Consider the following 22,057-nt stretch of genomic DNA (forward strand, 5'->3'; position numbering starts at 1 on the left):
GATATTGATAATTGGTGTTTTCTCTCTTAATTTTTTTTTCTTGATCAGTCTTGCTAGGGATTTATCAATTTTATTAATATTTTCAAAGAATCAATTTTTTGCTTTCTCAATTTCTCTATTGCTTATTTTCTCTTCAATTGATTTCTACTGTTTATTATTTCCTTCCAATTACTTATGTTCAATTTGCCTGCATTTTTCTAGCTTCTTTAGGAAGATACAGTAATTTTAAGTCTACCTTTTCCATTTTAAGCATTTAAAGCTACACATTTAATGTTTATATTTTTGTGATATATTGACCCTGTAATTAAGACATGACTTTTTAAAAATCTCTGAGTATAACCTGTATCTTGTAGTCTACTGTGATATTACTATCACCACTCCAGCATTCTTACACTTACTGTTTGTCATTGTATGTTTATATTCTTTTGCTCTCAACCTTAAATGTTTTACATTTAAAGTGTTCCTGTTTTTGATAGCATATAGTTGGGTCTTGTTTTTATATCCAGTCTGACAGTTTCTGCCTTTTAATTGGAATGTTTAGTCCATTTATGTTTAATGTAATTATTGATTATCTTTGGATTTAACTTTGCCATTTTGTTATTTGTTTTCCATTTGTCTCATCTGTTTTTGTTCCTCTTTTAATTCTTTCCTGCCTTCTTTTGGGGTAATTGAGTATTTTTGTAGTACTGCGTTTTAATCCTTCTGTTGAAGATTTAAAAATATATAGCACATTGTAATACTGTATTTCCGTTCACTCCCTTTCCTCTTCTGTGCTGTTTTTTAATATACATTATAACATGTATATTACATTATCAACCTGATATGATGGTATTATAATTTCTGATATAAACACTTATATCTTTTAAAGAAATTACAAAAAGAGAAAATATGTATAGCCTTTTATACTCACATTTTTGCCATTTTTGGTACTCTTTCTTCCTTTTCTGGATCTGAGCTTCCACTTCCATCTGGTATCATTTCCCTTTGGCCTAAAGAACTTCCTTGAATACTTTTTTTTAGTTTGGTTGGCTGATGATAATAAGGTCTTTTTGTTTTTATCTGAAAATGTCTTTATTTTGCCTTCATTTCTGAAGTTATATTGGATATAGAATTGTGAGTTGACAGGTTTGTTTTTGTTTTTTCTTGCAGCACTTTAAAGATATCCTTTTGTCTTCTGGAGAAGTCAGTTATCATCCACACTGTACTCCTGCATAAAAAGTGTCCTTTTTCCCTGGTTGCTTTTGAGATTTTTTTTTCTTTATTTTTGCCGAATGCATGCTTATCTTACTTTGTATTTACTGAACTCCTTGGATTTGTGTGTTGATGCCTTCACCTAATTTGGGAAAATTTGGCTATTATTTCTTCAAGTACATTTTTCCTGTGCCTTTTCCTCTTTCTCTTTTCAGTCTGGGGCTTAGATTATACAAAGTTGGGGTGCTTGATATAGTCCCACAGGTCTTTATAGTTCTCTTTCCCCCCCGCATCTTTCTGATGTTTAGATTTCGTCATTTTTATCAACCTATTTTTAAGTTCAGTGACTCTTTTTGTCATCCGCAGTCTGCTGTTAGGCCCATCTATTAAATTTTTTATTTTAGTTATTGTGCTTTCCAGCTCTAGAATTTCCATTTTGATCTTTTTTATAGTTTCTAATTCTCTGTGATGTAGAGATTTCCTATATGTTCTTCTTTATGCATATGTGTTCTTTTTAAGCTTTGAACATATTTATAATAGCTCCTTTAAAATCCTTGCCTGGTAATTGAAACATTTGGATTATCTTGGTATTGATTCCCATTAACTGCTTTAAAAAAAGATTATGGATCACTTTTTGCTATCAATACATAGGTAGTTATTTTTAATTCAGCACTAAACATTATAAATGTTACACTGCAGAGGCTCTGGATTATTTCTCTAAGGTGGTTTTTTATGTAGTTTTATGTAGTAGGCAGTTATCTTGTCTGATCTCCAACTCCCAGCTGTCTCCTTTGAGCAGCACTAAACTCTCTGTTCAGTTTGTTTAGTTTCTTGCTGCTGCTTTTCTGCTGGGTCCTCTGGGAGCTCCCCCTCACATGTGTAGTTTAGCAGCCAGCCAAAGAACTTACTTGCAGATCTCTCTGATTGCAGTTCATCTTTTAAGGGTAGCCTCCCCTCCGTTTTCTGCCTTCTGGTTGCTCTCCAATGGTTGTTTTTAATGTGTTTCCCCCCCCCCCCCCAAGATTCTGTAATTGCTATCTGCAAGAGTTGTAAGTCTGACCAAGCTACTGTGTTATTACCAGAAGTCTTTATTATTTTTAATTTCTTCTATGAGATTTCCTATCTGTTCATTTGTTGTGCCCTATTTTCATTTTAGTCTTTGTGCATATTTAATAGCTGTTTTAAAGTCCTTCTAAATTCAGCTTGTTCTAACATCTGGGTCTTCATTGGGTTTGTTTCTACTGACTAATATTTATCTTGAATATGGGTCACATTTTCCCATTTCTTTTCATGTCTATGAATTTTTTATTGCCTATAGTATGTTCTTGATGAAACATTGTAGAAACTCTGGATTCTATTATTTTTCTCTGAAGAATGTTGACTTTGTTCTGGCAAACAGTTCAGATTCTGTTTCCCCTGCAGTAGTCAGCAACTGAAACCATTCAATTCCTTTTGCCTTCAATCTGTTGTTTTTCTCTGGGAACCTCACCATCTCCCCTGTACATGTATGGATTAAAGTAGGATTTAATCACAGATTTGCCGGGCTCTTCCTTTCTTAGCTGCTTCATTCCTTCCTTCCTAGGATTTCTACCCTCACTTGCCAACTGCTTTGGCAACCTCAGTCTCTGTTTTCTGACTTCTTAAACCAGTAATACTATAGCTTTTGCTTGAGGTCCAGCTACTCTGCATAGCCACACAGAATGGGGATGTCCAGGGCAAAAAAGCAATAGCAATCCACGTTTTCCCCGTGTGGTTCCTGTCTCTCAGGATCTGTTCTCCTTTAGTTGCCACCAGCATTTGATCACTCTCCAGTGCCTACAGGTAGCTTTTTGTACTGCATCCAGATAGCCCACCTCACCACTGTTTGGTTTTGGTCACAATGCTTAACCTCTTTGAGTGTTAATTTCCTCATTTGGAAAAATGAGGTTAAATAATACCTTCTCATAGGGTTTTGGGAAGGCAAAACGAGTTACTGCACATAGATTGTTCATTTATGTGTTGGGCATACAGCGGCTCCCTACAATAGTAACATTTGAGCTTTAGACAAACCCTGTTTGAGTAAAACTTGAGAGAGATTTAGCCCTTTATTGATCATAGAACTCTATAGAACTCAAAAGAAGGCGTTCTTTGTTTTCACTTCTTGGGTATATTCGTATTATTTTGAATATTAGCTTTTGGAACATAGATAGTGATATGTGCGATACAAGCTTTGGTGTTTCAAGTGACTGGTATTCTTCTTTATAGATCATCTGCAAACTGGCTTCAGTGCTGAGCAAGAGCACAGTTGAACGCCTGCTGCTCCCTCGATTCTGTGAATTGTGTGGTGATGGGAAGCTTTTTCAAGTTCGGAAGGTGGGCACATGCTTTAAAACGTTAAAAATTTCAAAATCCATTCCTGTAAAGTTTCTGGAAGAAAAATGTGGCCAGTGTGAACTGTGTGAGGAGAACACCTGAACAGTGGTGCCAGTTTTTACTGTAGTTAGGGAACACAGAACACCCGGAGATGAGATTGTGTAAGAGTAATGCTGCTGTTCTCAGGCGCAGGAGGGCCAGCTCGGGGACCATGCTAGATGTGATTGGATGCCTTTGCCCAGGCAAGCAAAGCCTTTCACTTTCTGGGGTGATTTGCCGCACCTTCTAATTCTTATCCTACCCGCTCTCTTCCCATTTAGTCGCTTTTCGCTTGGTTGTCAAAGTCTTCCTTTTGAAGGCCAGTGCTACCCCTCCCAGGACAGCCTCACCTTCCCTCCAGTCTCTCCCCATGACTCACCAGCAAGAAGATCCATCTCATTTACCATTCGGAGAATATGAAGGGTCTCTTTTGCTCTGTCCTAACCAAATGCATTATGTATTGAGATCAATTAGGAGCCAGAAAGTGCTAGAATTTGGTACTGTATTGTAAATCTTCGGTTTCCAGTGCATCGGCGGCACCTGGGCAGTCTGTGTGGGCGATGGGCTTAGTGAGTGCTTGTTAGCTGCCTCGCTAGAGGAGTAATTGCTCTCAAGGTCCCTGCTTGTTAGTCTGCACAATTTGCTAAGACAAAAAGAAAGGTGAGAATAATGGGTGTGCCTTTTGCCTTTTTAAGGTGTGTGCTACAAATTTCGGTGATATTTGTCACGCCGTTGGACAAGAAGCCACTGAGAAATTTTTGGTACGTGAAGTTTTGCCAACTGTAATTGCTGATGCATTTGTTAGGGCACTTTTAAAATCCATCATAAAGTTTTGTGCCTATGAGTCTGTTTCTTTGGAGCGGCAGCTCAGTTTTACATTCATCATTTTCAAATTTCTTGACTTCTGAAGCGAGTGTTTCTCATAAGCACGAGGCAGCTGGCCTGTGGAACGGAGAGGAAGCACCCCTGTCCTCCTTCCTGTGGACCATGCTGTCGCCTCCTCACTGGCCACTTCCGCAGTCTCCTCTGTTCCTCCCTCCTGCTCTTTCTAGAACAGGACACTAGAACACTGCTCTACCACCTCACTCCTGGGCATCAAAACCTGTGGGATTGTTTCTTGGTTTCCAGGGTAACATCCAGACCCTCTTGGCTTTTCAGGTCCCTTCACAAGCAACTTTCCTGCTTCACTTCCAGTCACCTCCCTCACGTCTGAACACTGCCCGGGCCTGGATGTGTCTCCCCTTTGGCCATGCATCTGAGTCATGGGGAGGGCAGAAGGGGGTAGTGTCAAGTCCATATTTTTGATAAATTCCCTCATGATTCTGAGACAGAGAGGGATAGAGCACCACTTCACGAGCCAACGGTGACTCTTCTGCTTGTTACTGCCCCACTTCCAGCATCGTTCCAACCTGGTGCGACCCTGCTCCCATGTCAGACCCAGCTTGAATATGCACGTATCTCCATCAGGGCCTTTCCTGGTCCAGATTCACCCTGCCCCCAAATCTGTCAGAGAGCATTTGTTTCTTCCGTTTCAGCACCCTCAGGACAGTTTGTTCAGAGGACTTGTGTGTCCCTCACCACCCCCATTCTAGTCTGGCTGATGCGGGACCTTCTCCCCATCACATTTGTCCTTGCTCCCCGGTGCCTGCCCAGGCCCTGCCCCTGGAGAACACTGCTCAGCACATGCTTGCCACTTTATTTGACAGGATATACCACCTAAGGGGTGGAACCTAACCTCAGAAAGTATAATCTTTAAATTGACTTTTAAATTTAAGTTCAGAAGCTCATTTTATTTTATTTAAAGTTTAAGCCATGTCACCCTGGCCAGTGTGGCTCGTTGGTTTAACCCCATCCTGAGCACCGAAAGGTTACCAGTTCGATACTCAGTTAGGGCACACGCCCATGTTGTGGGTTCAGTCCCTGGTTGGAATGCTTATGGGAGGCAACTCATCAATGTTTCTCTCTCACATTGATGTTTCTCTTTCTCTCTTTCCCCCTCCCTTCCTCTCTCTCTAAAATCAATAAAAACATTTTTTTAATGTTTTTTTAAAAGTATAAGGCATATCAACATAGTTCTAACCTCAAAATAATTCTTAGTGGCTGTCGCTTTGAGTGCACGGAGTGTTTCCTTCCCCTCACTGCGTCTGAGTGAAGCCAACAGTGACCAGCATGCTCGCCTTCCCTCAGGCAGACGTTCCGGTGTCACTTGTGCCCTTTTGTGGCGCTTTTTGGCTGGTTATTTGCCCGTAGAAAGTGACATGTGTCACAGGTTTCATTTAGCTCATGTATTGATGAGGGAGCCAGTGAGATGTGACAACTGGTTTAATGGATTTGAAGTGCCACACAGGGTCGGACCCAGGAATCCCGAAGTGACCTTACAAATGGACTCACACCTGGTCATAGCCAAGGCGATAATGTTTCCATTTCTGTGGCCAGTTTTTAACAATTACCTCTATCACTGAGATACCGCAGTCAAAGACCGTGGTACCTGGATGGCTGAGCTCTTTGGGGTAACCACTGACTGTCAGAGTCATTCCCAGTATTTCTCTGTAATCACATAACAAATATCAGTCTTTCTGCCTTTGGGGTTTTTTTATGTGTTTTTTTCTCTTTTACCTTGTTAAATTTAATCAAGTCATTTACTGGAAGTAAGAGGTGAAGGAAATGTTGCTTTATTCTACTTGTCATAATTTCTATTGGTTTCAAAGGATTCCTTTTAGACTAGGGTATATTTCCCTTTTCTTTGTCATTAATTTATGGATATGCCTTAAATGCATCATTAAAACAGCTCTGCCCTTCCACAGTGTAACCAGATTGAGTAGTACGATTTTATTTGCTTTGCTAGATCCCAAAGTTCTTTGAGCTCTGCTCAGATAATGTTTGGGGGATGCGAAAGGCCTGTGCGGAGTGCTTCATGGCAGTGTCCTACAACACATCCCCTGAGGTCCGCAGAACCCAGCTGTCCCCTCTCTTCATCCGCCTGGTCAGCGACTCCTGCCGATGGGTAAGCACGGGCCTCGTCTTGGAGTCTGGACTTGTGACAATATGTTTTGTCTTTTCAGTCACTGATTGTCACATTTAGACCTTGTGAGGCTTAGGGCACCTAAAATCTCAAAAGCTTTGGTGAAGTTAAAAAAGTGACTCCCACCGTCACATTTATAGTGAATGAATTTCATAGAAATGAGAAATGAGAAGGAAAAGACTAGAACTGTGAATTGTTGCCCTTTCTGTTCTGGTTGTAAATATGCTGCAGTGATTAGGAAGGTCTGCACAGATGCTTTATAAAGTCTGGAATTATTTGATGTGGAATTAATATTCTGGAAGACTAAAAACTACATGGTAGTGCTAAATTTCTTCTTGTTTTCTGTTGAAAATAGTTTATTTGGAATTTAGGGTATGCCTTAGAAAGCAGTAAGTCAGCTCAGACAGTGAATGGCCTAGTGATCTGTCTCCTGTTCAGCTTGGGGTCAGACCTGGCCTAGCCACGTTCACGTGCTCTTCTCTCTGGTTTCAGGTGCGCCAGGCTGCCTTCCAGTCCCTGGGCCCCTTCATTTCCACCTTTGCAACCCCCTCCAGGGCTGGCCTCTATATCCGAGAGGACGGCACCCTGAGCATCGGGCCGCCAGCTCAGGGTGCGGGGTCCAGCTTCACATACGGGTCAGCCGACGCAAGCAGCCGTGTCGCCGCTGCATCAGCCTGGTAAGCTCTGACCCAATGATTACCAGGATCCCGCTTCACCTCAAGTGTCCACCGAAAATTCTAGCAATTATCTCGTCTGGAGTTTCAGTAACAGTGACCTTCTGGGCAAGATGGAATATTAGAGCTTTAATTATGTAAAGAAGGAAAAAGTAATTGCAATAATGAGTTTGAAACATGACTACTGGGTTATAAATAATGAAGCTACTGTGTCTCCTAAATTTAGATAAAATATTCATTGAGAGTAGTGATTAAATAACCTATAAAGAAAATTTTCTCTTACTTTTTGATTAATGAAGTTCTTTGGATAATGTACCTGGGAAAAATGTGAAGTCTCCCAAATGTACCTTTGTGCCATAGAATATTTCATGCTCATAATGGTGACATTCCTGATCCACCATCAGTAGACCCTACACTGGTTTTTCTAATAAATTCTAGTGATTGATCTTGGGTATTTAAATATCTTTTCTCTGAGAATGATGGGTGTGTGCTAACCAGACCATTCAAGTTCATAGGCATCTCTCTATTGGTAACATCATACGGGAGTGCGAGAGTAGGTAGTTCACATCCCAGTACTGATCCTTTATGAGTTGGGTCATCCATCCCTTCATCCATCTCCACCAAGACTCATGGAGCCCCTGCTGAATGTCAGGCCCCAGGCAGCATCTTCCTTATCAAGACTTTCCAAGTGGTTAACCACCAGCCAGCACTTGCCCTCTCCAGCCCCTTGCATTTTCTCATGCCTGGCCCCTGGTGGAGGTCCTAACAGGCGGTGAGCGCAGGAGATCTCACTACAGAAGGTATGCCATCAGAAGCCAGGCTTTCACCACCTGCCTATAGTGGAGGGATTGGCTGAACTTGCATGTGGCATTTTCAGAGTACACCACTCTCCCAGAGGGGTAGAGGTGGCTGGTCGGACCTCTCATCCTCTCGTGAGGCCGTTATCTTCTGGGAGACACAGCAGGTTGGTGGCCAGGTCAGGAGGAGGACCGGGCTTGTGATCATGAGGATCCTGTGTTTTCGCACTTTACTTCCAGTCTATTACACATTGCTAAAAGTTTGCCCTCCTCAATTTAACCCAGCTCAACACAGCCAGGGCAGAAAGACCCACATCCATCCTTGGGAAGCCCATCAAGGGAAACCAGCAGTGTCCTGCATGTCAAGAGCTCCTGTGATGGCCCAATGGAAAACCCAATGGAAGACCCTGGCTTGGCTGAAGGCAAGGAGACCAGTGCCTTCTCGAAGCTCCTTGATATTAACAGCCTCCCCATCAGCAGCCACCCTGGACCCGGCTCCCGGGCCTCCCCAGGGAGTCCTGAGGATGCATTCAGTACTTTCCTTTATTGGCGGACTCCTCTCCCTGACATAAGCCAGGACTTGGAGCTGCTTCTGAGTGCAGCTGGGCTGCCGGAAGAAGGCTGCTGCACACCCGAGACTCTGCACAGCAGCTGTGTGGCCAGGAGCGAGATTCAGAAAGTCCTCGACAGTTTGCAGGAGCACATGATGAATGACCCGGATGTTCAAGGTCAGTGTTGTCCACAGTGAAAGGGGAGAATGGGGCATTTCTGGGACTATGTTGCTGCATGTGTGCATGTACTTACCTTTGGTACATCTCACCACAGCCAGAACCTCAGCATCTCCCTGCTGATACTGCAGGGGTCCTGTCCTGCCTCCTCGCGCGCAGTCGTGCAGGTCTGATGTCAGTTCTAACAGCAGAGAGTTCTCAGGCATATCTGTGGCAGTGGGGATTTTATTAGCTCCTCGGCTTCCATTCCATCCTTTGCTGAGTTCTAACACCTTCTAGTTGTGAACAGCTACAGCTGCTGCTCCTCTTGGATCCTGTTAACTCAGCCCTGAGCTAAACTTTGAGGTTCCTGTCTTTCACGACAAGGAAAAGTACAACTTCTTCTTGGGCATTTTTCATTTTATGACCAGTACTCCCACTGAGCGTCGGATCGGGGAGCCAGGCCCTGCAATCCATATCCATTATCACGCCTCTTCTTTCTCAAAGCAGTGCTATATTTGTATTCTTCCTTGAGTTGGGGAAATTGGAAAAAAACAACACTTGCTGCTGTTGCCGGGCAGATTTGTGACGCTTTCGGGAAAGGAAATGTGAAAATCCAGTTAGGCCCGTGATTATTCTGTCTTTAAATTGATAAAGGAAATTAAGTCATTGTTTGCCGAAGGAATGAGCATGTTACATATCACTTCCAATAGCCGTAGACAAAGGTCTGGGTTTGGAAAACGTGTTTCTAAAGTTGCATTAATCTCTGTACTGAGCCCTGGACTGGGTGCTGGGGCAGCAGTGACAACACGGAAGGCCCTCGTGGTCCAGTGGAGGGGACTGTGTAAACATGGGTGTGACGGGCTGGGGCAGGAGGGGGGCATGACGTGCTGTGGGATCTCAGTGCAGGAAGCTGATCATTCCTGGGGACAGAGGAAATGTCTGGGAGAAAACTCTGCGGGGCAGGTGGCATTTGAAGTGGGCTTTAAAGGATGGCTAGGAATCCATCGTCGGGAGAAGTTGAGGGTTGAGTCTCATAGGTTCTTTCAGGTCTCTGAAAGCGTTTTGTAAAATCTTACACGTACATGTATGTTTAATTTCTTTGTAAGAAAGGACCTACTGCTTTCATTAGCGCACAGAGGGATCTGTTACCCTCAAAGATTCAGAAATAAGTGACACCTTAGGTATCTTTGATCAGAGATGTCACTCAGGCCATGGGGAAGGCCTGGTGGGTGGCACTGAGGGGGTGGACCTTGTTCTGGGCACAGTGGGGAGCCAGCTACATGCTATAAGCATTTTAATGAATCTTGGAGTCTCTTGAATTTAACCAATAGAAAACAGAATGCAGAATGCAGTAAGTCTTGTGTGTGCATGTTTGGAGGTTTGGGACATGGAAACATCTGTCTTTGTTTATAGGAAGGTATGTAGAATATGTCATCTTGACCATTAGGGGGTCTCAAACAGTCATGCTGTGGACAGAGAGCATGAGCAGCCTTGGGTGAGCAGGACCTTGACTCATTCGTGTGTATGTAGCCGGTATGATTCCTGTGCGTGCGTGGATATGTGTGTGTGGGGGGGGTGCGGAGATGGCAGCCACCCTGCTTTATAAATGAGGGAGCAGGCTCCTGTCCGTGAGTCAGCGGTCCCCCCGGACGTTGGCATTCCGTAGCACCGTGTTGTCTTTCTGGGAAAGATGATGGAGTCAAGCTCTGATTTCACAGTTGAGGTGTCCCACACTCAGATTTGATGCTGTGTGTATGGCTGGTGTTCAGTTGGAATGGTTGAAGTTAATGGCAGTAAACATCACCACCTGACTAAGCGCTCCTAGGACCCCAGAGCACGGTTACTGTGGGGACAGATGTGGGGAAGATGAGCACATGTGCGGTGCGCCATATCCACAAAGCAGATCAAGTTATTGAAATTCTCGAAACTTCTCTCTCTGCAGCTCAAGTTCAGGTGTTATCAGCTGCACTGAGAGCCGCACAGCTGGACTCTGTGAGTGAAGCCTCGCGCCAGCTGGCAGACGGTCTAAGCGAAGTGTCCCTTTCAGACCCCAGCCCTGCCTCTGACAGTCAGCCGGCTCCGTCGGCCTTGTCCCCACAGAGCGAGCCCTCTGTGGCCAGGATATCACAAAGCACAGTAAGTCTTTGGCCTCTCCCTCAGCCACCGAGGATGTGACAGAAATCACAAAGCTGCTCTCTTATTACTAGATCCTGGTGGAGATGATAAATGGCAGGTTTAATTTTATTCTTAAGGTCATGTTTTGGATAACTAGACAACCAATCAATTGGGTGATTGATAACCCTGACTTTCCTCCACAGAGACAGGTGGGGACCAAAAGTACCTTTCCTCTTCTTCAAAGATGATGAGACCTGCTTCTTGGGGGGTGGGGGTTAACCAGATCAATACTCTGTCTCACTGCCCACCAACAGTTGGATCTTTGAGTAGGAGCGGAAGGTGAATTCCTGCAGCCCCTCGAGGGTAAAGTTGACAGAGGCCATGGAGGTTTGTCATCACCTCTGGCCCTCACCTTAGAGGCACTCTTTCAAGACACGGTCACTCCCGCAGGGGTGCCAGCATGCCGTTTCTCTGGGAGAGGTTCGGGCAAGCTAACATCTCCCCAACTCTATTCCCTGCAGTCTGGAACCAGCCCCATGAGATGGGACTCGAATCCTGGGTGGGAGGGAGCTGTGACTTGTTTCTTAGTTCCAGTCTCTCTAGAAGCTTCCTAGCTTGCTTGTGGTGGGAGGCTCTAGTGCCTCCCTAATTCCTACTGAACTTGCACTTGGGCTGCCTTGAGCTAGGGTCCTTCATAGGTCAGACGAGACTAAAGAACTAAAATTAGGGAGGGGTCCATGATCAAAGTCATGGGCGTGTTGGCACCTTCTCATTTTCATTGTTTCTCCATTCACACAGTTCATAACTTGATTCTAGCAATTCGGCTCACGTATCATGTCCCTAGGCCTGCGCCAATAAAGCAAGACAAAAGACCAGCTTAAATAGCCTAAATATAAAATGTCTAAGAGTTTGTTAGGGTTACCCTTATTAGTAAGAAATGAGGTGCTCTCCAATTTTGCTGGTTTTAGGAAAAACAGGCAAGAAAACTCATGTGTTACCCTTGCTGAAATCAGACGTGTTAGGTAGGTAGAAAGGTGTGGCCACATTTACCTTGGTGGGCATGTGACAGTCTTCAGGCTTTCCTGTCCTGTGTGGAACTGGACAAAGGAAAAAGAACCAGTTCTTCCACATTGGCCCTTTTGAGAGGAAGCTCTTAAAGGGCTCCTGTCATCAGCCCTTGGTTTGTGGTGTGGGATGTCAGGGCTCTTGAATTTGCAGCTTGACCCTTAGGTTCCAGTAGGATCAGTCAGGATGCTTCCAATTGCAAAAGAAGGAAACAGAAATGAAAACTCAGAAAGCTTAGACAATGAGGACTGTCCAGACAACTGGAGAGGAGCTACAGCTGGGGGCTGGCGCCTCAGCTCCTGACTTTATCCCATTCTACGCGTCCGCTCTGCCATCTTGGCTCACTAACTTAGTCCCGAAATGCCCAGTGGGAGGAGGGGGGCCTCTTTTTTCCTGACTTCTCTCTTGACTGCCAGGCAGTTTTCTGGGGAAATGAGCTCAAAATACCTTTGGGGGCTGCCTGAACTTGTGGTGGTTACAGAAACCTGAACTTGTCTCCTAGAGCAAGTGCCGTCCACACAATTCCAAATGAAAACTGTGGAATAAAATTAAGTCCTGAAAGAAGAAAAGTGATTTATTATTTATTAATCAATGTGAATTTATTAAGTTGGAGAAATTGAGGTCTTAGGTTATCATACCAATACTTTTCTGTTTTATTGCGCCCTCTATTAAAATAAGCAGTACATTTCAGTGAAGACCTTGGGAATTGAAGGTTCTGGTAGTGTGTCTGAGCCAATGAAGCATTTATCGGTGTATTAATCGACTCTCCTGAATCATATATTGAGCTGATTTGTCAGAATCCATTAAGCTGGTGGACAGTGTGACATTTCAGTGCAAGTAGGAAACCCATGTTCTGGTTGCAGCAGAAGGTCAGGTCCATCTCAGTTAATGTCAATCAATGATCAGAGACCAGCATGTCACTGTTGAACGTTCTGGCACATTTTAATTGTTAACCTAATGTAAGGGTTCACCGGCAGACATGAGAAGTGTTTGTACATGTAAAAGTCCAGAACAGCTCTCCAAGTACACGTTCCTCATCAGCCACGTCTGTCACCTCAAGTTAGGTGAGGCTTCGCTGCGTCACCATCTTCTCTCAGGCCCAGCATGGATGCGCTTGCTCTCCAGTGCCCAGGCAGCACCAGACAGGTGTGCTTCAAACCTCACCTGCCTCCTGGAGTCCAGGCCTTAACCCTGTGACTGTGCATACAGGCTTGGTTAACCACACGGGGGGCCCTGGGGCTTAAAGAATGGTAAACATAGACTCCAGCTGTTGGTACTCGCCAGCGTTAGCCTCAAGCAGTTTTGAAATGAAAATGTATGAAATCTGTTGCCTTGGCACTTAAATTCACCGACCTACTCAATATCATGTAACTGTGCAGATGTATTTCCTAACACCTGGAGAGAGAGATTTGATTTAAAGGGAAGCTCTGGTCTTGGTTCACAGAAGTCATTTCTGGTATTGAAAGAGGGTTCTTTGAAGGCAGGGGCAGTAGGACAGCTTCCTCCTTGGAGCCAGTTGGTAACAAGCTGTGTCCCTTTTGCAGAATCCAGGTGAACTCCACAATGGAACTTGTGACCGTCTGGGGACCGAGCAGAGGCATGACCCTGTCCCTCTTGAGGAGAATAAATCTAAGTTACAGGTTTGTTCCTTGAACAGAAAGCACCTCAAAACTCACATCTCTGGAAGGTAAATTTAAGAATGGCCACTGGAAGCAAATGTTTTTCTTCCATCAATATTCATGACATATCTTAGTTTACAATCTATGGTACTAATATTTCCTCTCTAACTTAAAAAAATAGTAAACTCCAAAGTAGTGTTTAAAGTCTTGTGAATAATCTAGAATAGTATTTTCATTAAAGCAAATCAAATACAAGAAAAAAATCTGACATCTGTACAGTAATATTTAGTGTCTATATAAGTCATTTTGCCTTTGTGTGTGAAAAGTTTCTGGCGGTTTTTTTTGTTGAACTGTTTGGCTTTGTTCTGTCTTGTGGCTTGGCTTCTTATGCTAGGTGAGTTCTCTTAAATGCTTTTAATTTTTGTACCCCATCGCCTTACAGAGATGAAGGTAAGTGGGTGCTCTCTCACGTCAGCAGTATTCCATCAGCTGGAAAGAATTAGTAATGATCAATTGTAGGGGTTCAGGCCCTATGTGCTGGGGCCAGTTATAAGAAAAGCTAGTTTCTATTCTCACGAGCATTGTGCACCAGATGAACCAACATTCTAGACTGTTCTCTACGACATCAAATGTTGGATGAATTTAGAAAGGATGAGTGTGGGCATTGCTTTAACTTCAGTCCAAGTTGAAAACTTGCAGAACGAGAAGTTTCCCAACTCAAAGCTTTAGGAGGGCCTCTCACATTTTTGCTTTTCTGTTTTCATCTCCAACTTCCAAACTCTTTGTTTTTCATGAGTCTTCTGTTTCTCTCCAGCAAGAGTGATGGTTTCCTTTCTCTCCCGTGTTCCAGGATATAATACCTCAGCCCCTACTGGATGAGTACGTGTCCATGACCGACCCGGCTCGGGCCCAGACTGTCGACACTGACATAGCCAAACACTGTGCCTACAGCCTCCCAGGGGTGGCGCTCACGCTGGGCAGGCAGAACTGGCACTGCCTGAAGGATACATATGCAACACTGGCTTCTGACGTGCAGGTAAGGGCCACAGGAGGGCATCTGATGAGGAAAAGGCGGGAAGCTACAGCAGGCCCACGACCTGTATTTCCATGACCATGGCTGACACGTTTACTCTCTCTGAGGAAATAAAGCTTTAAGTGGCCAGCACCTGGCAGCATCAGTTTTGCTTCAGAAATACCCTTCCTGCTCTTGATAACGGGGCATTGTGCTTGCTTTCTGTGGCTCCTGTCTGCTGTGAACCCCAGTGGAAGGTACGTCGGACCCTGGCCTTCTCCATCCATGAGCTGGCTGTGATTCTCGGGGACCAGTTAACGGCTGCTGACCTGGTGCCTATCTTCAATGGATTTTTAAAAGACCTGGACGAAGTACGAATAGGAGTTCTTAAGCACCTGTATGACTTCCTAAAGGTAGGAAGAGGGATTAAAAACAAAATGCAAACCTCCCTCCCCTTAAAAACAGCTTTAACCCTGGGTAGTAGAGTATCGGTGGGAAAAATAATGCGGGCGTCTGGGTTTTTCAGTTGAAACATACCATCCAAAATCTTAAAGCGGGTGTTCTTTTGGTGATGGGTAAATGTTTCTGTACCGTTCCTCCTCATCTCCCTGTCCCTTGGAGGTCTGTTTTGTGGAGGATGGTGGGCAGGCAGCTCCCAGAACCAGAAGCAAGCAGGCCCCCGGGTAGGGCGGCCTTGCGTGGCACAGCCTGCTTAAATTGGTCTCTCTTGTGCACGCAAGGCTTTTCCTGCAAGATGAAGTTGCTTCCCTGCGTGCCTGGGTTTTGTTTTTCTCCCTCCTAAAGGGATGTAAGTATAAGAGTTTAAAAATGACCCACAGAAACGAATCACTTGCATCCCCAAGCTGAGTTGATTTCGAAAGACTCTGGTGCCCAGCTCAGGTTTTCCCATGGCTCAGGCGCCGCGAGCAGGGCCAACTCCCCCGGGAAGCAGCCCTGGTGTTTCCTCCTGAGCACACACACATGGGGGTTCTTGAGGCAGAAGTCCTGCAGGAGGACAAGCTAGAGGCACTAGGAGCATACAGCACCTGCAGGGGCCCGGGGAGAAGGCTGGAGGCACCCAGGCTACGTGGCATCTGTTCAAGCATTGTCCACACAGCTACACTGGGCCGTCCAGGCGGCAGGGGAAGGCACAGTTCTTGCCAGTGACAAATGTATAATCTGAAGTGTAATAAAACAGTATTATGTGGGGTCATGTTGAGGAATTATATACTTTTATTTATATATACATTTTTAAAAAATAGTTGCTTCGTGAAGACAAGAGGAGAGAATATCTTTATCAGCTTCAAGAATTTGTAGTGACCGATAACAGCAGGAATTGGAGGTTTCGATATGAACTAGCAGAGTAAGTAAAACCTGTGTGGGGCTATGAGAAGGAAAATTAGATGCAATAAGTCTTCGTTTTCCTACCTTCTAATTGGTTTCTAAACTAGCAGTGATAGTGTTCTTTGGGATGAAGAGATTATGTTTTTATTAAGGGATAAACGGAGCTTGGAAGCCCTAAGTTACAAATACCTCTGTCTCCGGGAGACATTCATTTTCAGATGAAGACAGGGCCCAAGTCACTTTGGAATTAGAGTGTTCTGCTGTTCCATAAAGCAATTTATTCGAACCAAATAAAAGATGAATCACCCACTCTTCAATATTTTCCTATTAATCGCAGCCGTGTTTTGCCAGAGCTTTCTTGAACATTCCGAGTGTAGCCCTCTGCGGGGCGCAGTGTTGAGGCACTTCAGCCTCCGAAGAGCATGACGCTGCAGTGAGAGAGGAAAAGGTCTAACGCACATGAGCCGATGATGAAATAAAACCGCCTCCCAAGGTGGCTCCGATCCGTGCATCATCTTGTGTGTGAAGGAGTTATTTAATTCCGTCTGTGCCTGCAAAGGGACCGGGAGAGGCTTTAGCAATTCTAACAGAACGAAAGCATCACTTTAAATAACTTTCCTTCCCGAGGCGCATAATGTGATTTCTGCAGCATCGAGTGGATTTGTTTGTGGCAGTGCTGGTCTGGGTTTTAGTTTTCACCGTGTCGAGATTTATTTCAGTATCTTTAGTTTTCATTTTTCTTCCTCTCAACTAGAAATCTCTCAAATAGTTGTCTTCCTCGTAGAAACCCATCGAGCTTTTGCAGCTATTCAGGCTCTGACCCGGCCGATGCCGGGGGGAATGGGACGGTTTCTCTTTGCTGTGACCTTTGATCGTTATGCCTCATTTCAGCGATTGAGGTTTTAGTCATTATGCCGTGTGCCCAGCGTGTACTCTGAGAGAACAGGACAGGCCCGGGTTTCATGAATGCATCGCGCCCTCTAGCGGCAGTGTGGGAGCTCGGCAGGTCCGTCTCCGCCCCGCTGACCCTCTCCCGGGGCTGGGGCTGGGGCCGGGGCCAGGGTGGGGCAGAGATGGGGTGAGGACGGGGACCCGCAGATGCGCTTCCCAGGGCCGGGGTCAAGGGGCCGGAAGGCTGACCCGCCTCCCGGGGCCGGGCGGGCCCGGGCCAGGGTAGGACAGGTCCGGGGAAGGAGCCCGGCCTGGCAATCTCCGAGCGCCGTCTCCCGTCTCCGCGGTCACGGAAGCCAGAGCCCTGGTGAGGATTCTCCTGTGCCCGTGATACTGGTATATTTTTCTGGAAACAGTGCTTTTTGATATGAAAATATTCACAGGCACTCCTGGCTTCTGGTTCTAACTTCCTTCCAATCTCTTTTTCATTTCCTTTCGTTGCCAGTGTGGAAAAAATGCCATTTATTCTCACAGCCTTCCCCCATCCCCACGTAGGAAGCAGTGCAGGCCCTGGTAATAGGTTTTCCCCACCAGCCCGCGGATGAATTTCCCCCTTTGGAGTCAATTGCTGTCAGTTCTCTCCACGCGGACCTGGCTGCATTGGAAAGCTCTGCAGAGCCGGAGCCGGCTAGCAAAAGCAGAAAATTTAATTTGCAGCTCCAGGAACACTGCGGAGGCAGTGAAATCTCATTTGAGTGTTCCCTTGATCTGTTGATCTTTGGAAACTTCAGCATTCTGGCTATTTTTATGTTATCTGATTTTTAAAGTTTTATGTGCTTTCCAACTGATAACCTAAAATTGAAATAGTAAATCCCTATTCATAAATTTCTAAACCTCTGTTTTGCCAAGTTTAATTTATGTCCTTCTTATTTGATTTGTTTGTGTGTGTGAGATGAAGAATTAAGATTTTTTTTTTCCACTTTACTTTGCATGGCCATTTCACACAGTTCTCTGCTTTGGCATTTCCCTGACCGGAAGCCTCCCTAGGTCTCCATTGCCCTGACTCCCAGCCTGGCTTTTTTTTTTTTTTTAACTCTATAAGATGCAGTGAGAGTAAAGAGAAAGTAATAAGATGTTGAGGTTTTTTGTCCCCCAAAACAATTTCTTTTTTTTAATTTCAGGCAGCTGATACTGATTTTGGAACTCTATAATCCCAGTGATGTTTATGATTATTTAATGCATATTGCCTTAAAGTTGTGTGCAGATAAAGTTTCCGAAGTGCGGTGGATCTCCTTCAAACTAGTAAGGAATCATGGCTTTTTCTGTTTGTGATTTTTGGAAGTAGGAATATCTGTGTTCCATTTTTAACTCCTTAATTTTGGGGGGCTTAATTTGTCAGTTTACCTATGAAACCAGCTTTTATATTTTGGAATTAGGAACTGTATGATTGTTTTATCAATACATAAGATAGCCTTTTGTTAAGCTGTACTCTTCAGGGATGGAAATTGTGGGTAAATCATTTTATAAATGAAACCCTTTATATAGTGGCTTAGTGTTTCTTTTAAACCCAAGTTGGGTTTACTCTACAGCATGATTTTGTAGCAAAGTAGTTAGTGAGCAGAAACTCCAGCAGGGCAAAGCTGATCCTGCTTGATATGGGCTTACACCAGCTGAAGACTTGGGGCTGAGGCGGTCTCATTTGAAAATAAATGTATTATTGATTTACTAAGGCATTCTGATAGTATTAAATTTTTATAAAAATGACATGTTCTAAAAGGTAATGGTTTAGTTATTATGCAAGGGGACATTTTTCTCATATTTGAAATCTTAAGATTAATGATGTATTTTTCCAATGCCAGTCCCTTGTTAAATTTTATTTTAATGAAAGGTTTCATGTGTGTGTCTGTGTATTGCCATATATTTAAACATCTTTTTTCCTCTGTGTTCTAATGATTACTGTAACAAAACTTACTTTCTCCTGTGCTTATAAATTTATTTTAAAGGTGGAAGGGTACATAAAAATGTTGTTTCCATGTAAAGTAGTATTCATAATTCAAATAGATGGCAGCATTTTAAATTTTCTCTTCTGATTTTTTTCACAGGTTGTGGCAATTCTGCAGAAGTTCTATTCAAACAGTGAAAGTGCTTTGGGGGTAAATTTCATCAATGAACTCATCCTAAGGTTCCGGCACTGTTCAAAATGGGTTGGAAGGCAAGCTTTCGCTTTCATTTGCCAGGTGAGCATGACCTGGGGGGAATCTACCTTGGGCACACATTGCCATGTGTTGATATCAAGTGCCCCGGATGAAGAACCCAGGTCTGAGTACTAGGCAAGAAGTTAGGGATCACTGGACTAAACCCCATTCACAGCAGATTGGGACCAGCCCAGTCAGGCAAAGTGACTTTCTCAGGGTTTCCCAACCTGTACACGCATTTGTCCTATAGATATTGATTGAGCACCTACTGTGTGCCAGGCATCCTCCAGATGCTGGAGACAAAGAGTAAACAACCTCCTGTCCTCCCAGCACTTTCCATCTTTGAGGTGAGGGCCAGACCCAGAGCCCTGCACCTGTCATGTCCAGTCATGTCGCTGCCCCTCACCTTAGCCATGTGTCTCAGAAGGAAGGGGAAGTGAAGGACAGAGCAACAGATTAGGGCAGAGACTGTTTAATCTAGTTCAAGTGAAGTTCATTCAGCTTTCCAGCTCCTCAGCTCACCCTCCCGACTTTGCATCTTGGAAATGAGGGTGTGATTCACGTTTGGCTGGGGAGGATGGCTGCCATTTCTTGAGCACCTCTGCGTGCCAGGTATCTCATCACACACAAATCCTCAGTAATATGTGTGTTGAGCATGGTACACCCATTTACTTTTATACCAGTTTTTAGATGAAGCAGCTGCAGCCAGAGAGGTTAAGTAATTTGTTCAAGATCACACAGGAAGTATAAAGCCATAGTTTTTTCCTGCTAATGTGTTATTTTAAGTCTTAACTTTTCCCTATGTACATTTTCAAGCATGTGCAAAGGTAGAGGGACCAGTATAATGAATCTGTGAACCCGTCACCCAGCTTTGTCAGTGGTAAAGCCATGATGGGACTCCACCTGACCTCAGGCCCCAAAGCCCCCTTTCTCTCCCACCTCATCACCCCCACAGAAGGACTCGACAGGGCCCCCTGTTGGGCTGGAGGGGCATTACAAGGGTACTGTGGCCATCCACTTTGAAAAGTGCCAAATTCACAGACCATAGGTCTGATACCACAGGCTTGTAAATCATTCTGTGGAAAAAGGGTGAATAAGGTATTTTTGCTTTTATTTTAAAATTCTATCTCAGATTTAGAAACTACATGATGAAACAAAAGGAAAAGATGCCAACCAATTTTGTTAAAGAACAGTTAATTTTTTGTGTGCGTTCACTAATTAACCATTAAAGATTTAGAAAACCCACAATAGCACAGCAAAAGGAAAGGGTTCTCAGCCGAGACTACCTCCTAAGGGTCATGGTCACTAGTATGGAAATGCAGCTCTAGGGAGAGAGCACCGCGTGCAGTTATGACGGCCCACTTAGAGCCGAACCACCAGCTTTGGCCTCTGGGCCAAGTGAGTGGCCTTGGGCCAGGCAGCCTCTCGGCACTGCCTTTGCATCTGAAATGGGGAGCAGCTGTCTGTGCCTGCCTCCTGGTGTGGTCCTGAGGCTTTAATGAGCCCATGCTTCTGAGTCACCTCACACGGTGCCGGCACCTAGAGGACTCTTAGCATGTGGCAGCCGCTGCAGTTCCCAGCAGTGGGAAGATCTGCGGGAGTCAGAGCTATAGATTTCGCATGCCTGGCTTGGAATCTCCACCCCGATGCTGCTTGCTGCTCCTGAGACCTTTGGGTTCGCCACCACATTAGACCCGACTTTCCTCACCTGTAAAACTAGGCCGATTCTGACTCCAGGGCTGACAGTGAGAATTAAATGCGAGACTCATTCAGTGGAGAGGCAGTGAGCAGACGCTGGTGGGGGTACGGGAGCAGTGCTTGTTAGTTCACAGCCGGCCAGGCACTGGATCATCGGGGTCAGGGCTCTGGCTGTCACTTGACAGGCATGGCCCCTGCCCTCAGAGCCTGGGTTTCAGTGAATGACAGAGGTGAGGGTTCTTCACCCCTACTGGTGGGCGCTATGCCAGCCTCTGCAAGGGTGTTCTGCCATCACCTCTACCTGGCCATTGAACAGATGAGAAAACAGTCTCAGGAGGGCAAGGCCACAAAGGCAGTAAGTGACCAAGTCAGGGTTGAACCTAGCCCTGTCGGACTCAAAGCCTTTGCTTTCTCCACCAAATATTGTACACTTATACCCAGGGCTCGGTGAGGAGTTATAAAATGTTAACTGTGTTTCTAACCAGATCAGGGGTTGAGAGTTTTAAATTCAGAGACACACATGCCCCTCAGACCCACACATCCTGAAATTGCTTCTGTGGGATCACAGAAGTGGATGTTTTTAGAAGAACCAGGCTGATCACCATTGAAACATGTCAGTTCTTTGTCTTTTATTCACAGGCAGTGGTGAGCGAGGAATGTATCCCTGTGGACCAGTTTGTCGAACACTTACTCCCCAGCCTTCTAAGCCTTGCTTCGGACCCTGTGCCCAATGTCAGGGTGCTGCTGGCCAAAGCCCTGAGGCAGACATTGTTGGACAAGGGTACGTGCGTGCACCAGCTTTCTGAACTTGCACATCGTAAACCTCATCAGGTGGCAGAGGATTTCCTCTCTAGGAAATTGTGCCAAGTCATGTGATAGTATACTTCTGGTTATTATATAAATTAATATATTCACTTTCATGTATATTTTATGTTATTCATAAAGGGACTGAAGAAATGAACATGGTTCAGTTTTTACATTTAATCAACATGCTAAAATGCAGGATATTACACAATCTTCTAGAAATGAAGGAAACTTTGCAAATTTTGAGTTATGATATACAGATTATGAAAGATAGCAAATTTAAGCCTGAACTGCAATTAGGTTTTTATGGTCTGGTTTTGTAGTCAGAAAGAAAAAACATATAACCCAACCTGGTCAGTTATTTTCACCTGAATAGGACTTAATATAAGGTAGGGGTCTTGGACAGTTCACTTCTACTAGAGGGAAGAAAAGATAATAGTAAAAGTTTTTAGTTATAATTTTCTAAATATGCCTACCAATTCTTGGGAGTACATCTTTAAAATTTAGGAAATACTCTTTGAATAAAACA

General features: G+C 44.5%; 1 protein-coding gene across 2 annotated transcripts in view; it reads left to right on the top strand.

Moving 5' to 3' along the window:
- Nucleotides 1-22,057, top strand: part of LOC308562243 (serine/threonine-protein phosphatase 4 regulatory subunit 1-like) — a 66,295-nt gene that overhangs the window by 41,247 nt on the left and 2,991 nt on the right. For both annotated transcript variants that reach the window (XM_081148150.1, XM_081148151.1), the window contains exons 7-19: nucleotides 3,436-3,543; nucleotides 4,278-4,343; nucleotides 6,428-6,586; nucleotides 7,097-7,281; nucleotides 8,361-8,803; nucleotides 10,728-10,921; nucleotides 13,510-13,605; nucleotides 14,435-14,620; nucleotides 14,848-15,009; nucleotides 15,859-15,959; nucleotides 18,013-18,133; nucleotides 18,934-19,068; nucleotides 21,364-21,505. In XM_081148150.1, the coding sequence (XP_081004276.1) occupies nucleotides 3,436-3,543; nucleotides 4,278-4,343; nucleotides 6,428-6,586; nucleotides 7,097-7,281; nucleotides 8,361-8,803; nucleotides 10,728-10,921; nucleotides 13,510-13,605; nucleotides 14,435-14,620; nucleotides 14,848-15,009; nucleotides 15,859-15,959; nucleotides 18,013-18,133; nucleotides 18,934-19,068; nucleotides 21,364-21,505 (2,098 nt within the window). The remainder of the gene's footprint in view (nucleotides 1-3,435; nucleotides 3,544-4,277; nucleotides 4,344-6,427; nucleotides 6,587-7,096; nucleotides 7,282-8,360; nucleotides 8,804-10,727; nucleotides 10,922-13,509; nucleotides 13,606-14,434; nucleotides 14,621-14,847; nucleotides 15,010-15,858; nucleotides 15,960-18,012; nucleotides 18,134-18,933; nucleotides 19,069-21,363; nucleotides 21,506-22,057) is intronic.

This window comes from Miniopterus schreibersii (genome assembly GCF_964146895.1).
Source record: "Miniopterus schreibersii genome assembly, chromosome: 10".
In the NCBI taxonomy this organism is placed as follows: Eukaryota; Metazoa; Chordata; class Mammalia; order Chiroptera; family Miniopteridae; genus Miniopterus; species Miniopterus schreibersii.